Source organism: Bos indicus, chromosome 14 (genome assembly GCF_029378745.1).
Source record: "Bos indicus isolate NIAB-ARS_2022 breed Sahiwal x Tharparkar chromosome 14, NIAB-ARS_B.indTharparkar_mat_pri_1.0, whole genome shotgun sequence".
Lineage (NCBI taxonomy): Eukaryota > Metazoa > Chordata > Mammalia > Artiodactyla > Bovidae > Bos > Bos indicus.
Window position 1 is genome coordinate 4,409,010 of NC_091773.1, and position 16,680 is coordinate 4,425,689.

Here is a 16,680-nt window from a genome sequence, read left to right on the forward strand (position 1 = left end):
CCCTCAGAGATAGGTCTGCCACCCACCACCTCTGCTCCTTCATCTACTGAATGAACAAACAGGGCAAACAAGGAACACGACCTTTCAAAGGTGCAAAGGTAAGGGAAGACAGGCCTGGAACCACAGCCAAGACTGAGTCATTGCCAACAGCTTTTAATGCATAATGCATTCTTTCAAAGAAACTACCGTGTTTTTGTTTAATAACATTTTACCGGAATACACTTGTTAACCCGCTAAGCCTGAGTAGGTGACAGTTAAGAGAGAGTGGAAGCTTTGAATGGTACTTTCAGGATTCGTTTGTAAGACTGTATCTTTGGTAGCTTGTATGCTGTGTCTTGGTGACCAGATAATGAAGACGACGGTGATGTGAAGGAGGAGGGGGATAGAGGTGCTAGTCGTGAGTGATGTAGCGATGGTGCTGATGATGACGGCAATGAAGATGACGATGGTATAGCTGATGAAGAGGATGAGGATGAGAGTGGTGCGGGTACTGATCATGGTGAGGGAGGAGGAGGAGGAAGAAAAAGATGATAGTGATGGTGCTGGGCAAAAGGATGACAGTAACGGTGGTGGTGGTGATGGGATAAGAGGAGGAGAAGGATAGTGGTTGTCATGGTGATGCGGCAGTGACAGCAACAGTGATGGTGACAGTGACCTTGGTGACAGTGACCTTGGTGATGGGACAGTGAGACGGGTGAGACCCCTGAAGCCGTCACTGGTCCAGGCGCTTTATGGATTTTCGGCCATTTCTTCCTCACAGCAACCCCACGACAAAGAGTCTACTGTTATCATTCCCGTTTTTTAAGTAGGAAGCAGAAGAGTTGAAACACCTTGACCAGTGACACACAATTAGTAAATGACAAAATCAGGATCCCAACACAGAATAGTAAAAATAATTATAAGCTCTTAACTATATTTTGAGCTCCATGCTAAGTATTTCCCATGTATTATTTTATTTCATTCTCCCAGCATTTCAGGAGGTGGGCAATCATTATTCTCTTCATTTTGTCGATTAAAAATGCCCCACAACTTGGGCTTTAAATGACCTGCTCAAGGTCATGTAGCTATTTGGGCCCCCAGCACAAACCTGATAAGAAACTAATGAAGAATGAGTGAATGAATGCAACACGAAAGTTTTCTTTTGCAAAGGAGCTCTGGCAAGATTTTCTGTAATTTTCTTTTTTTTTTTTCTCCTAAGGGAAATAAAGGAGAACATGGTGCAGACGGTGAGGTTGGACAGAAAGGTGACCAGGTAAGAATTCAGTTTATAATAAACTGCTCACCCTGAAGAAGCAGCACTATGTTTTCCTAAGTAATTTTCACTCCACCATTTTGGAAATCTTTTCTGGTCTCTTCATTGTCTTCGGTGGGATTTTTTTTTTTTTTTAATCAGGATTTCATAGTTTCCACCTTGGTTCATTGTCACACTCCCCTTTCCCAGTCATCTGAGGAGCCTACCTTTTTCCTTTTTTTTTTCTTTAATATATATTTTAAAATTTTGTGCTCACTTACCTTTAGTGCTTCTCGCTCACTGAAATGGTAGTCATTCTCTGCCAATGCACAATGCTGTGTTCTTTCCTCCTGCCCGCCCTCTGCTTCTGCCATATGACTCTCCCCTGTGAGAGCCTATCCATCCCTGCTGGATCACTTCTCCAAACGCCTTGTAAAAATGGTCCCTGTGACGATGTGGTGCTCTTCCTGCGGGTCTGAACACTGTCCCCTATCACCGCCCAGCCAGAGCTACAGCAGCCTTTCTGCGTTTAAACCGACTCCTCTGCTTGTGCTTTGCTTCCGCCACCCCTTCCCCCCTTTCCTTCTCCTGTCCTCTCTCCACGTGCCCCTGCCTTTCCTTCTAAGTCTTCCAACCATCTCTTCACGGTAAACCCGCTCCATGCCAGGCCCCGCCCCAGGCTCTGAGGTTCAGGTTGAGCGGTGGGCAAATCCCTGACCCACAGACCCTCAGCGACAGGTGAGGCTCGGGGGCAGAGACCCGAGGGGCGAGGAGATGAGCGCTGCACTCAAGGTCTGGATGACGTACTCGGCAAAAATGTCTGTCCTGAAAAACAAACCGTGTTTGCATTACTCTCAGTAGTTTTCAACAGCAGTGCTCTCTAGACCGAACGTTGCAGCTTGCGTTTTCCTGTGGAAGGAGGTGAAGGAGGAGGGCGGGGAAGCGTTTCTTTCGTGGTGGTTGGCTTGCTTTGATAACTTTGCTGCACTGCATGAACGCTGAGGTGCTATACTTTGCACCATAACCGATATAGCTCATTCTGTAATACACATAGACTCCCTTCTACACGGGGACATGACTGTCTTTCTTAAAATAATTGTAATGTTCTCAGAGATGCCGTAATTCAGTTAACTGAGCGATTTCCATTGTATAAATTGTGTATATGCATTTACCTGCTTTTAAGTTTTTCTTACGGGATACTTCAAACACATCAAAATAAGAGTGTAGAGACTTCCCCGGTGGCCAACTGGCTGGGACTCTGCGCTCCCGACGTGGGGACCTGGGTTCCATCCCTGGTTGGGGAGCTGGACCCCACACACCGCAGCTGAGGGTCCCACGTGCCATAACTGAGACACAGAGCAGCCATGGAAATAAATACATATTTTTAAAAAACGTGCTTAGTCTCTCAGTCATCTCTGACTTTTTGTGACCCTGTAGACTACAAGTAGCCTGCCAGGTTCCTCTGTCCTTGGGATTTTTTCAGGTGAGAATTTTGGAGTGAGTTGCCATTGCTTCCTCCAGGGGATCTTCCCTGGCCCAGGGATTAAACCCGCATCTCCTGTGTCTCCTGTATTGCAGGCAGATTCTTTTTCAGGTGGATTCTTTTCTCACTGAGCCATTGGGGAAACCTCATTAAGAAAATAAGAGAGTATAATAAAAAGCACCCCTTGGACTTCTCACCTGGTCACAGCATCTTCCAGCTCTATAGCCATTCTTGTTTTCATCTGTATACTTCTTCCTCATATTATTTTGAAGCAAATCCAGTTCCAGGGTAGATTGCTAGACACTCCCTCGGCCACCTTTTGATATAAATATAAATATGTAGATTTATGTATACACACACAAACACACATGTATATCCAGAATTGTTACCTGAGTTAGGAGATGGCTTCTGGCTAGTTATCTGAAATCTATAGTTGCACAAAGTAAAAAGCCTTTGGGGAATCATTTAAAATAATTGTCTTGTGTTTTCCTAGGGTCATCCCGGAGTTCCCGGTTTCATGGGCCCCCCAGGGGACCCTGGACCACCAGTAAGTAATTATTTGGAATGCCTTCCTCTTCTGGCCTTGCCATTGGTGTGCACTGCGGTGGCCACATTTGTGAACAACCTTGTAGGGAATTGATTGGGTTGCTATCATTTAGTTTCATGAAAATCTGGTTGTTTCAAAATGTATAATTTCATGTAGGAAATTTCTTTACACTGTGTGTGCCTGTGTTACTGGATTTGGTGACATCCGACGATCAGCAAAAAGAAAAACTGATCAAGATAGCAATAGTATAGATCATGGGAAAAGGCGTTGGCCTGAAGGGAGAAGGGACATTGGAGAGGCAACTGCTGCCATAAAAAGCTCCCGGTTCATGAATGAATCATGATGTGGCCGCTTCTGTATTCCTGAAACTTTGCCCGCACCTGGGCCAATGTAGGCACCCAATAAATGTATGAAACGACTGAATAAAGACGGCTGAAAGGCATAAATAAAGTCCTGTGAGCTTGCTTGCTTGTATCCCGTGTTTAGTTACTCCCTGCAGTGCTCCTGGCTTGGGTTGGCCACCAGACAGGCACAGAAAAAGACTGTTGTCATCAGACCTGCGATAACGGAAAGCCCTCTAGGAGTCTCTTAATATGTGCCTGGAACAGGTTAACTCTGTATTTATACCTTACTCAAATTAAATGAGTGCTATCTTTCTCTTTTTCTCCATTTTACAAAGGAACTGAAATGGCAGAGAAATAAAATAACTTCCCTGGGGCCATACAGCTCTCAGTGGGGAGCCGGGACATGGACCCAGGAAGTCTGGCTCTGAGAGGGTGCTCTCGTAACTGGTACCCTCGATTCTGTGCTAGGCACGTTGTGGGACACTGCCTCACTTACTCCTCACCCCGCTGTGGCTCGGGCAGTGTCACTGCCTACCTTCTATGGACGCGGACAGCTTAGAGGTCTTACACCATTCCCTCAGAGCCAGTAAGCAGTAATGCATTCATTAATCTAAAGAGCCTCTGCCTTATCACCCAGCCAGCCCGGCTCCTCGTTCATTGCTTTATTGAACAACTGTTGAGTGTCTACAATCTCAAAGGCAGCATTTTAGTTCCCAATGAACACAGTGATAAACACCAGGAGGTCAGGCGGACATAAAGGCTGGAGAAAATATAAACAGAAAACGGGTGGTGAGGAGCAGGGACTTGCAGTTTTGAATCTGGTAGTAAGGAAATATCTCACTGAGGACCTGATGCCTGAGCTGTGATGAGGAGGGTGGGATCTGAGCTCTGACACGTGTGGGTTTCGACTACAGGCAGAGGGAACAGCATGCCCAGGAACCCTGGGGCAGAAGAGTGTCTGGGGCTTGCTTCACGCCACTTCCTCACCTGTGTGGAATGCCTCCTCCCTTCATCCCTGGGTTGATACAGGCAGTCATTTTCTTTAGCTCCCTGGAAGATATTATACATCCAGTTGTATATTTCTTGCCTTGTGTCCCAAAACGTTCCCCAATATTAGCTGAAAATGTCCTCTCTGCTGGGAGGCCGTTTATTCCTCTTGCCTGTGGATCACTGGCCGGTGAGTGCTTTGGTCTCTCCTGCTGTCCTCCCAGCATCTTTGTGTTCCCAGAGGCTATCGCAGCCTGCTGGGAAAGGCAGAGCACCTCTGAAATACTCCCAGTTCAGGCAGCTGTGAAGGGGCGTAGGGTGCCAGCTCTGTGAACTGCCTCATGCCCAAAGAAGAGGTGCTGATGACCTCTGTTCAGATATACAACCAACTGGCTTTCTGGTTTACCTTCCTTAGGGAGCAGACGGAATAGCGGGAACTGCTGGACCACCAGGAATCCAAGGACCCCCAGTAAGTTCCTCAATGGACAGGATCTGCCTTCAGCCTGTGTTTGGAACTTCCTAGAACCTCAGGTGTTTGCCAGCCCTGCCCTGGTCCTCCCTGACTCCCGTGGCCCACGTTCCAAGGGTCGATTGACTACTAGTCGACCACAGGAGGAGTTGCTTTCTTTTAGGACCCTGGTTACCCAGCCTGTAAATGAAAGATTTGGATGAAATGACCTGGCCATTGGCTGTTCCAAAATTCAGTTTACGACCAGTTCACACTGGCTTAAGGTTTAGCCCCATCTCTCTAGTCCTTTCTGGTGTGGTTTCCACTTGGAACAGGCATGGGGGACTAGAAAGCCTGGAGCTGCTCCGTCCTGAGCCTGTAGTATGAGCGGCATGTCAGGCAGGAGTAGCCCCTGTTACCCAGCTGTTCAGAAAGCCCTGAGTGAAATGAGAGTGAAGTTAAGACTGAAAGCGAAAGTTGCAGGTTAGGACCCTAAAAACACACAGGTCGATTTGGTTGGAACCCAAGACTTTTATCTCAAAAACCAGAATTAAATTCATTGCTTGAAGCTGTGGGACCATTCTTTGCTTCAGCACCATAAAGCAAAGATGAACATTACTTTAGCAGGCATTGTGTTTGTAGTCACTACATGCATAGTCTCTTAAAGGAATTTACAGTCCCCTAAAACCTCTTATCTCATCTGATGGCCTCTTATCAATAGGAATCATTGTCTCTGTTTTATAGATAAGGAAAGTGGGCATCAGAGAAATGCAGCTACAAGTTCAGGGGCATGCAGTGAGGAAGTGTCAGGGCCAGGTGCAGACCCCACTCTGTGGAAATCTCAGGGTCATGTTCCAGGTAGGACTATTGCTAGTAAGCAGGTCAACCCTGCCCTGGTATCTCTGCACTCTGGTGCCAGGAACACTTCAGGGGTCAGCCAGGAGAACTCGTCTTCCTCAGATGAGAAGACAAAGCAGATGGGGTGAGGTCACTCATCCAAGGTCATACAGAAAATTAATATCCAAGTTAGGAGTGAAGTCAGTTTGAAAATTCCCATTTTGGGCATTCTTTCTGTTAACTCCATGCTCACCCCCTGTGTGGGATGGTGGCTTAGGGGCAGGGGGAAGCCAAGATTGAAAACTAAGAGCCATGTGGTTCTTTTTATGATTATCATCTGGCTGATCCTTTAGAAGCAGCCCACCTAGAAATTCCAGGCTGAATAAAATATAAGCCATACTGCAGGCAGCTTTTTATTGATTCTCAGACAGAAAAAGATGGCCCTGATAAAAACTAACTTACTGTTTGCCTGAGGAAAATAAGATTTGGGGCCCAGATGTAAATCCTTGCATTTCTAGGAATTAAACGACATTAAATAAGACATTGATTCTGTCCTTGCAAGCTAGGCCTGTGCTTGAAGCTGTCCACTGTCCTCATCTTTACGCATAAACATCAAACCACAAAACAGCTGAAGTTTTCATGGCACAAGCAATGAGTATTGGTAGTTAAAAGACAGAAATAAAATTAAAGAATTTACACAGGGAGAGAAATCTAAAACATTCCTATTGCATTTTGAATTAAAATGTATAAACCGCTTGCCAATTTTTTTGACATAGAGGGAAGGCCCTCATTTTTATTTCTGTTCCCTTGAATAGAGTCTCTTGTCATTATGTTGTAGAAAGAACATCCACCCATTTACTATTTGTTGTTTTTTTAAAAAGTAGTTTGAATATATAACAACACCTGTGAAGCAGTTGAATGTAGGATCCTAGTTTGTTAGGATTTTTTGCTAATCTTTTATAGCTATCTTCTGATGGTACAGCTATCAGCTATCTGTTTAGACAGTGAGTGTCTCACCTTTATCAAGTATTTTCAACATCTGAATTTGCGTAAATTGATGATCGTTTTTCTTCTTTCCATCTAAATTTAATTGGGTAATCTAATTAAATTAAATTGCATAATTTCTATGGCATGCAACAACTCATGAAAACAGGCTTAGGAACAACCATACTGACTCCTTATTGAGTCTTCAACTCACCTGATTGGAGCAAAAAGACCCTGAACAGTGAATATTTTAGTCTTGGGGGCCATATGGTCTCTGGTGCAGATAATCAGTTCTGCCATCATAAAGTGAAATCAGCCACAGAGAGTGTGTAGACTAGTGGGTGAGACTGTGTCCTGATGAAACTTTGTGCAAATGAGCTGAGAGCCAGAGCTTGCTGACTCTTGTCCTAGGTTCCTGGTGTTTACATAGTAGGATCTCTGGAATAATAAGCATCCAACGAGGTGTCTGGGAAGCTCTGTTATCGCTATTTAAAAAATACCTCATGTGATCGAATATTTGGCCCAAGTTGACAGAAACCCCACTTTATTTGTTAATGTGTTTGCAGGTGTTGTGATGCAGGGAGGGGATGAAATTTTTTTGTTTGCTTTGTGATTATTTTACATTGGTGTAAGTGACAGTGTCTCCGGACAATCTCAAATATCATGCAACATAAGTTTACAGAGATGTTTACAAGTTGTTGTCAATCCCAAGTGTGGAACGTGGATTAGAGTGTAAAACCTGATGTCAGTGTCTTCCTACAAAGGAGAAGCAATGACAGGAGATTCAGAAGTCACCAGGACTTCTGAAATACTCATGGTAGAGACACAGGGCTTATAAATAAGCCCACTGGGATAAAAATGGTAACACTGATTACCCCATCTGGTTGACGGTGGCGTGTGTTTTTGGTGACTAAAATGGAAAGGAAGTATTAATTAAGGCAGCTTGGTAAACACAATCCTTCAAAGTCGATTTCATAGAGGAAAAGGGATACTAAATGCCACCACGGATGGTAAAAAGTCGGGGAACCTCTGGATCAGAGGGCGGCAGTAACAAAAGCAGCTGCTGTGTGTCCCCGGTCAGTTCTTTTCTTGTCCTGCGTCCTGTGTGCTGAAGCCCTGCGGGTGCTGTGTCTGTGCAGTGAGGCAGGCTCCCGAGACGCGGGCTGTTTGGGGACAGAGTGCAGAGTTGGATCTGGACCATGGTCTCATGGTCTCATGGACCCCTAAGCCTCTTCCCACTGTGCCTTCCAAGCCCTAATTCCCCCTGAGTCTATGTAATAAGGCCAAAGTGAGCCGCGATCTGCACACCAGCTGTGTGATTCTGCCCTGCCCAGGGCACCTCCCTGCCCCACAGAGAAGCAGCTCCTGGAAAGGAACAAGGTGGATGAGGACTCCTTCCAGACCACGAAGGCGATTCTGCGAGAGATCACTCACCTCCAGAAAAGCCAGCCAAGAAATTTACCGGTGTTCTGTGTTTTGGATCTTTTAGGGGAAAGAAGGTCCTCCTGGCCCCCAAGGCCCGTCTGGATTACCCGGCATCCCAGTAAGTGGCTTTTTATTTTAAATCAAGTTTCTCTACTACAAAAATATGCCAAGAAAATGATATTTCACCATTGTTAAAGCGTGTTTACTGGGGGACTTTTTGGTACAATAGAAAATTAGAAAAAAAAATCACTAAGCAAAGCCAGTCCTAATCTCATTCTTTCTCTATGTATATATTTGTTGTTGTTTACTTATGTAAATAAAATTTTCATCTCTCTCTCTACACACACACACACACACACACACACACACAACTCTGATAATGGTTTGTGATAATATAAACATTTTATATTTTCCGCACTGGTATCAAATGCTCATAAATTTTACATACACTCTACCCAATAAATGTATCAAAATATATATGATTATTCTTTATTGCCTGATAAACTTTATAACTATTTAAAAAAATCTACAATAGATTATTTTACATGCAAAGCACTTTCCTTACTTGTGTAGGATGGTGCCCAAAAGTCTACTTGTCAGAGTGTAGTAATATCTAAGATTCTTGAAACATACTGCAAAATTGAAGTGAAATGAAGTGAAAGTCACTTAGTCGCGTCCGACTCTGCGACCCCATGGACTGTAGCCCGCCAGGCTCCTCTGTCCATGAGATTCTCCAGATAAGAATTCTGGAGTGGGTTGCCATTCCTTTCTCCAGGGAATCTTCCCAACCCAGGGATTGAACCCTGGTCTCGCACATTGCAGGCAGATTCTTTATCATCTGAGCCACCCGGGAAGGTTGCTGTTCTGGACTTTTCAGTTTAATATCGGGTTGGCCAAAATGTTCGTTTGGGTTTTTATGCAACATCTTATGGGAAAACTGCAACAAACCTCTTGGCCAACCCAATATATTTCTCAATAGGGTCAGACTCTCCAGTATGTTAGGAATAAGGCGGGCCCAGGGAGGCTGCCTGCTGCCTTCTTGTTGAGAATGCATCCTTGTGTGGCTCCAGGCCTGGAGTGTGCCTGCTCCTGGCGCTGCTCCTGGCCACAGGGCCCACCCACTGCCCCCCACCGCGTGTCCTTTTGTTCCGGCTGTGCTGGCCATGCACTGGCTGTCTTTTGGGTTCCTGAACACTCTGCACCCTCTCTTCTCCAGGCCGCAGGGCCCACCCACTGCCCCCCACCGCGTGTCCTTTTGTTCCGGCTGTGCTGGCCATGCACTGGCTGTCTTTTGGGTTCCTGAACACTCTGCACCCTCTCTTCTCCGGGCCGCAGGGCCCACCCACTGCCCCCCACCGCGTGTCCTTTTGTTCCGTCTCCTCTCTTCTCCGGGCCGCAGGGCCTTTGCACATGTGTCTGTGTCCCCGTGAATGCCCTCTTGTCACTTCTGTCACTAGTCGATGCCTGTGATCTTTCCCATCTCATCCCAGGCATCACTCTCCAGAAGTGCCCTCTGCCCCTCAGGCCAGGATAGGCTTAGTCTCTTTCCTTTTTTCTTAAGTGTCTGTCTCAGCAGGTATCACATCTTTATGTCATGGTGTGATCTGTGACCACCTCCCCCATTATTAATTGATTATTCAACACAGTCTAATTAGGCACTTACTAGTTGCTAGATCTGGGGACATAAAACAAGAGCGGCTGGTAGTCACTGGGTTATGTTCTGGGCTGTGGATTCTATGACACCAGGCTTTTTTGCTCCCCACACATGCTGAGCACATGGAAAATATTACTGAAATAAATATGTGGGTGAATGAATGGTTTTCGTGGAGCCCTTCCTCCTTGAATGTCTGATAAATGCCCGCATTGGTCAAGGAGGCATTTCCTGGGCATCGCCAGTAGCCCTCACTGTGGCCATGCTACCCCGGAGATTGAGTCCCCTGTCCAGGGTGCCCAGATCTTAAAGACAGGCTGGGATGTGAAACCCCTGATGGTATAAACTGCAACCATGTGGCCTAGTGTGTCAGAGCAACTAGGGAATGTTTGATTTCATTCCAGCCATTGTAAAGGTAAGGAGAGAAGATCCCAGTTTGAATTTTGTGCCAAACCCTTGTCATCGAAGTCCTAGGGCAACTGAAGAGGAAAGAAATGACCTTAGATGTGGTTCTGTGATTTGGAAGAACTCCTTCTTCCTCCTCTCTTGCCTCCCTTCTTCCCTTCCCGTGCAGAACCCATCTGCTCGTGGTTATCGGCAGGTGGGAGCCGAGATCTGACCTCCATGGTGCCTCGTGAGTTGAGCCTCGTTTCTTCCTCTCTGTCTCCTCAATTCTGTCCCTGTAAAATCCACTCTCACTCCACGGCCCTTCCTCCCAGCCACTCTACATTACCCTGCCTTCCTCTAACAAATCATCCTTGTCTAGAAAACTCTTCCTCTCCCTTCTGCCTGGGCGACAGGAGTCATAATAATTTCTGTGTGCCTGGTGCTAATCGCAGGGCAGGCTGTGGGCATGTTAACCTGCGTAGTCCTTGCCACAGCCCCACTCCTCGGTTCATGCCGAGGTCTCCAGCCTCCAGTCCCGGCCGCTCTCCTTGCTGTGCTGATCTCACCCTGTCCATGGGCTCTCTCTGCTGTGCGTGGGTCTCTTGACCCTCCTCTCTGCCACTCCGTGTAGGGGGAGAAGCAGTTTCTGGAGTTAACTCTTAATTGAGAAAAGGACCAACATGCCTGGCCTCCGGGCCTGCCCAGCTGGCTTACCTGGTATTACCATGGTTATGCCAGGAGCGGGATCGTTACAGGTTACGGATGCACACGGAGCATTGGCTAGTGGCCCGGTGTTACCATGGTTATGCCAGGAGCGGGATCGTTATGGGTTACGGATGCACACGGAGCATTGGCTAGTGGCCCGGATGGTCAGTAAACTTAAATTACCGTCCACAGTGCTTCCCCCTGGAACCCGGGCACTGACGTTGCAGGCGCTGATGAGGGGCGCTGCGTGATTTCCTGCACACCTGACAGGCGGGAGCAGCTTCACTGCTGGTGTCGTTTGCCGTCGCTGGTTGGCTAAGCATCTCAGGTGGCAGCACTGATTCTGAGCCCCCTCATGACTCTGCCAGGCAGGTTTGTCATCTGTGTTTAGGAGAGGGGCCGCTCAGAGCTGAGAATGTCAGCAGTTCACCCAAGATCATATGCATTGTTGGTGCAAGTGAGTTCGAACCTTGCCCGCCATGGCTCTGGTTCCCACGGCCCTGCCGCCTGCTGCTTTCTTTCCCCGGAACCTGCCCAGTCTAGGTAGCCCCGGATTGGAACCTAAGCCTGTGTGACGTATCATTGTCCTGATCTGCAGAGAGTCCTGCAACCTCATAATCTCTTAGAGAAACATGAGGCTAAGGGTGTCTTGATTGAGAGCAGCGGGTGGGCTGGTAGGGGGTTGGGAGCAGGTGGGAGTCGTAGCTTGATTTCAAGGAAAGAAATGTGACATGTTGGTGGCCTTCCTGCACCCAGATGTGGCCCTGGCTGTCATTCTCAGTGCCCCCTCAAGTCCCAGGAGTTCCTTGAGTCCTTGGGGTTCCTGACCCTCATCAGAGGCCGCATCCTCACCCCCTCGTCGCTGTCGTCAACACAGGAGGCCTGGAGATGAGCCTGTGGTGTCCTAAGTTAGGGAATGCCCAGGAGGGGCTTCTCTCCATCCATAGCAATAAAAAGTGATGCCAGTACAACATACTGCTTTTCCACTGTGTGCCAGGTGCTGCTGAACAGAGGATCCAAGTCAGAGTGGTGGTGCTGGGGAGTAGACCTGGAAACCCAGCCAGTCTGTTGGTCGCGTGTGGACGTAGCTGTACACCAGGCAAAAAAAGAAGTCTGTCCTTCCCTCCCTCTGGGCGTCTGCAACCAGATAACTGGTTTGAATTTCTCTTGCAGGGAGAAGAAGGCAAAGAGGGCAGAGATGGAAAACCAGGGCCCCCCGGAGAGCCGGTAAGGGACTCTTTGGTTTCTTATCACTTACACGTCAGAGCAGCAGAAACGGCTGCTCTGTGTCCGGAGCTGCCGGGACCCCGGCACAGTGAGAGTTCTCTTCTGTGCACGTCTTCATTTTCTTTCCCCAAGAGCCCAGTAGGGTATTATCGTATTTAATTTTGCTTATTGATAAAATTAAATTATTTTATGCCAAAATTGCAACCGCCCCCAGAAAAAGGAGCTGGCTTTGGGTGCTGGCTCCACTCCATGCAGGCTTGTGATCTGGCGTGAGTCAGAGCCTGCCCCTGGCTTCAGTCTCACTTCAGACAGAACAAGAATAATAGTAGCCACTCGCTGGAGTTGCTGAAGAATCAGATGAGGTGAGAAGCTGGTTAAATGCATCAGGCTTCTTTAACTGTTAATCGATTTAGTGAGTTACTTTTCCCAACTGCCATGGTTTTAACTCCTGGTGAGGTTAGAACTGTGCAGCCTATAGAACTGCTAAGTGGAGTTAGGGAGAGAGAAGGACAAATGTCACCACTGTGGCCGACAGCTGTTGCGGGGTACGAGTGCTCCATTACATTTTGCCTGGTGTAACCCCCAGAAAACCCCTGTGGGGTGAGGGTATCATTATTGGTACAGATGAGGAAACTGAGGCACAGAGAGGTTAAATAGGCTGGCTGAGGCCGTCCAGCTGGTAAAGGAAGCAGTCAGGACCCACACCCTGAAGGCTGACCCCAGCAGTCAGTACCGCAGAGCAGGCAGGCAGCTTGTTTGCAGGAAGTGGCAATGCAGGAGATATGGGAGAGGGGGGCCGATCCCTGGGTCGGGAAGATGCCCTGGAGGAGGAAATGGCAACCCACTCCAGTATTCTTGCCTGGGAAATCCTATGGACAGAGGAGCCCGGTGGGCTACATTCCCAAGAGTAGCAAGAAGTCGGACATGACTGAGTGGCTAAGCACGCATGCTCCACGTACTATCCCGAGAGGCTGTCACTGACAGCACAGGATACCTGTGTGAGGCCCTTGGTCTTCATACAGAAAGGTTTGTGCCAGGCACTGGGCGTAGACGGATAGGGGCCAGGTCTGCTCTGGGTCACTGCTGGCCTAGTCCACCCACGGGATACAGGGCCGGCTCTGCTGGGAGCAGAGGGTGCTCAGTGACTCCCCCCATTCCCCCTGACAGCAGGCAGTCCAGAGCTCACCAGCAGCTCCTTCTGGGGTCTCAGGGTGGCCGTCCTGACGTTTATCACTGTGAGCTGCTTGGGAGGAAACTGGCAGAGGATGGGTGGCGTCACCTCCTGGGCTCCCTCCAAGCAGACCGGGAGCCCAGGAGGTGGGACAGGGTCAGGCACAAGGAGCAGACCCCAGGAGCAGGCACCGAGTGAGGCGGTGGAGCCAGGAGCGAGAGCCGCTGGCAGCCGGTGAGCGGACGGTCCAGCGGGCACGCCGGGTCCACTCCCCTGGTGACCGGCTGAGAGCACGTGAGCAGCACACCTGCCTGCCTGCTCCCACCGCTGCCAAAGGACCGGAGGCCGGGGTATTTATCTCCCCTTCACCTGCTTGAAGGGAGTATAGCTCCAGGGGGCCTGGCCTCCCGTGCTCTTGGGCCTTCTGCACCCTCAGGGTCTGAGCACTGCCCTGTCCCTGAGCAGAGGTTGATGGACAGAGTGCCAGGAGCCCCTCCAGGGGAGCCCAGGGCGGGGGCCCAGAAACTGCAGCGTTGACTGCGGGTGGCGGCTGGTTACTTTCCACTTTGACCTGGTCCTTTAAATTCCTGTGCGCTGGGGACACGGAGGAACACAGTGGAGAGACGGATGGTGGACGCATGGATAGATACACAGATGGGTAGACAGGCAGCTGTTAAGAGTTGCCGTTGCATTATTTTTAATAGGAGACATTTGCACATGCATTATAGCGTAGGATGAAGTTCGGAGACTCTGGAGCCAAATTACCTGCATTGTAACCCCAGCTGTTTGACCCTGAGCAGGTCCCTTGACGTCTCCATGCCTTGGGGTGTTGCCTGGTGGGGAACAGAAGTGTCTCCTTCATGGGTTACAGGGAGGACTCATTGACGCCACTGTGTGAAGCACCGGCTGTGCTGGTGCATAGAACACCCTCAGCAGGGCTGGCGGTCGCCCTTTTCCTGCTACAGCTTCAGCCAGTGCTGGGCATCCCACTTGCCTGTGGGGCCGGGGCCAGGCTAGGCCCATATCCCCTCCATCAAAGGCCCTGTGGAGCAGAGATGGTCCTGAGTGTACAGCTGACAAACAGATCCAGGGGAGGGGGTGACCCCCAAGACCACACGGCTAGACTTTGAGGAGCTGGGACAGAGAAGGAACCTACTTAGAAATCAGAGCTTGGTGCCCGTCCTCCTTCTCCCCATAATTCTCACTCTAAATCCACGGATGTTCTTGTGCCTCTCCAGTGCCCCCTCTTGGACCCCATCTGACCCTCAAGGTTGATAAGCTGTGGGGGTGGGTGTGCCCTCCTGTGCCCTGCCCGTCTCCCCATCAACCCCCGTGGCCTTTCACCCACTTGCCCTGCTCCCCCAACCCTCCCCTCCCCTCACCACTTTTATCTGGACTTCAGCACCCACGAGCCTATGTTTATTGCTTGTTCTATCCAGGGCTGTACAAGACTGCTGGTAGGGAAGACTCTTGAACAGAGTGTCCCAGTTACTTGCGTCGAGTTAGGAGGAGATGGGATGGGGCCGGGATGAGTCAGTTGCAGGCCCGCCTGTCACTGGCACTGCGGCTGGGGTGAGGAGAGCATCCTTGCGGTGTCACTGGGATTCATTCTGGCTCTGCTGTTTATTAACTCAGTGACACTGTAACTTTGAGCCTCAGTGTCCCCTTCTGTAAGATGCAGTTGTTAGTAGCTGCCTTGCAGTGGTTTTGTGAGTGGCATAAAGCTACTTCTGGCTTGGGTGTCTACCTAATTTCTCATCCACCCAGAACAATCCAGAGAATTAAATAGGGGCAACCATGAATGGGCGTCTCAGAGATGAACCTTGTGTAACCAGCACCGTCCCAGGAAAACCAAGAGTCTGATAGGCTGGACTACACAGTGCTGTTCTGTATGGACTGACATGGACCACGGTGCCGGAGGGTAGGGTTGGCAGGTGCAGAGACTGGCTGGTAGAAATATGATGTGAAGCCTGGGCAACCAAGAATAGGAAGATCCTGAAAATACTGTCCTCAGATTTTTCTTTTCTTCTTTATCCTCAGGGCAAAACAGGAGAGCCGGGTCTGCCAGGACCAGAGGGTGCCCGCGGTCCCCCTGTAAGTGTTGAGTGTGTATGTGAGTGTGTGTGTGTGTGTGTGTAAGTGTGTTGTCCACATAGAATAAAGCCACCAGCCAGTTGCCTGTGACACTGTGGGTCGGGTTCTTTGGGTTCTTTGAGACCGCCCAGCCGTGGACTCCAGAAGTGCCTTCCTTCCAAGACATTGGTACTTACACGCAGTAAATCCAGGTGCTTCCTGTGCCATTGCGATAAAATTTATTTCCCCTCTTGCAGCCATTGTCACAGTGTTGGTACTCTAAGTTTCCTTTGTTCTTATCCTATTTATTATATTTTTAATAGGCTTTCTCTGGATGACAAACCCTAAAAATGAGTCTTAATTTTCATTCTGAAACCTTTCCACAGCTAAAGTATTTTTTCTCCAATTAGAAGTGTAACACATTTTCACTGCATAACAATAACAAATGATGATGGTCATAAAAAGAATAAGAAAAGTAATGTTACAAAGAAGAAAATTGAGTTAACATAATTCTACAACATGGAAGTAACGCTCTGTTAATCTTCTAGCATGAGTTTTCGTCTTCTATGTACGAAATCCAACATTTATATATCTAAGTCTATATCTATCATTTATATATTTAAATCTAGATCTAGCTGTTGAGCTATTTATTATACACATAAACAAAGATACCTTTTCTCCAAAAATGAACTCTGTGTATTTTAGAGTTCTTGGGTTTTTTCTTTCTTTTTTTTTTTTTTTTTTGCTAAATGCTTTACTTCTTTATAATTTCAAAGTTGTTTACCCAGTTCCTTAAGATTTTCTTTTGGGAAAATGTGATTTTTAATGAAAATCTTAAAATCCAATTATCTAGATATAATTTTGCCAGATATAAGATTGCCAGAAATCGCCTACTGGCAAGAAGTGGGAGAAGAAAATGCTAGTTCTACTTCCTTAATTTGCTTCTCTGTTAAAAGAAAAAAATCAATAACTCAGCTGGCTAGTATCCAATAAGGAGATAAAACACAAAAAAGTACTTTGCTTTTTCCTAAATCTCCCTGCTTTTCACCTGATTGCACCAGGAGAAGAAACCTAAGACTGCAGAATATCACCTCTTTGGAGGATTAAAACACAGAGTTAGGATGTTTTTTTTTAAGGTTGTTACTGGCTTATTGGTGGAGAAGGAGGTGGCAACCCACTC

At 48.0% G+C, this 16,680-nt stretch overlaps 1 protein-coding gene across 1 annotated transcript in view; it reads left to right on the forward strand.

Moving 5' to 3' along the window:
* Positions 1-16,680, forward strand: part of COL22A1 (collagen type XXII alpha 1 chain) — a 224,614-nt gene that overhangs the window by 189,156 nt on the left and 18,778 nt on the right. The window contains exons 47-52 of the mRNA XM_070802401.1: positions 1,199-1,252; positions 3,208-3,261; positions 5,008-5,061; positions 8,351-8,404; positions 12,203-12,256; positions 15,468-15,521. Of these exons, the coding sequence (XP_070658502.1) occupies positions 1,199-1,252; positions 3,208-3,261; positions 5,008-5,061; positions 8,351-8,404; positions 12,203-12,256; positions 15,468-15,521 (324 nt within the window). The remainder of the gene's footprint in view (positions 1-1,198; positions 1,253-3,207; positions 3,262-5,007; positions 5,062-8,350; positions 8,405-12,202; positions 12,257-15,467; positions 15,522-16,680) is intronic.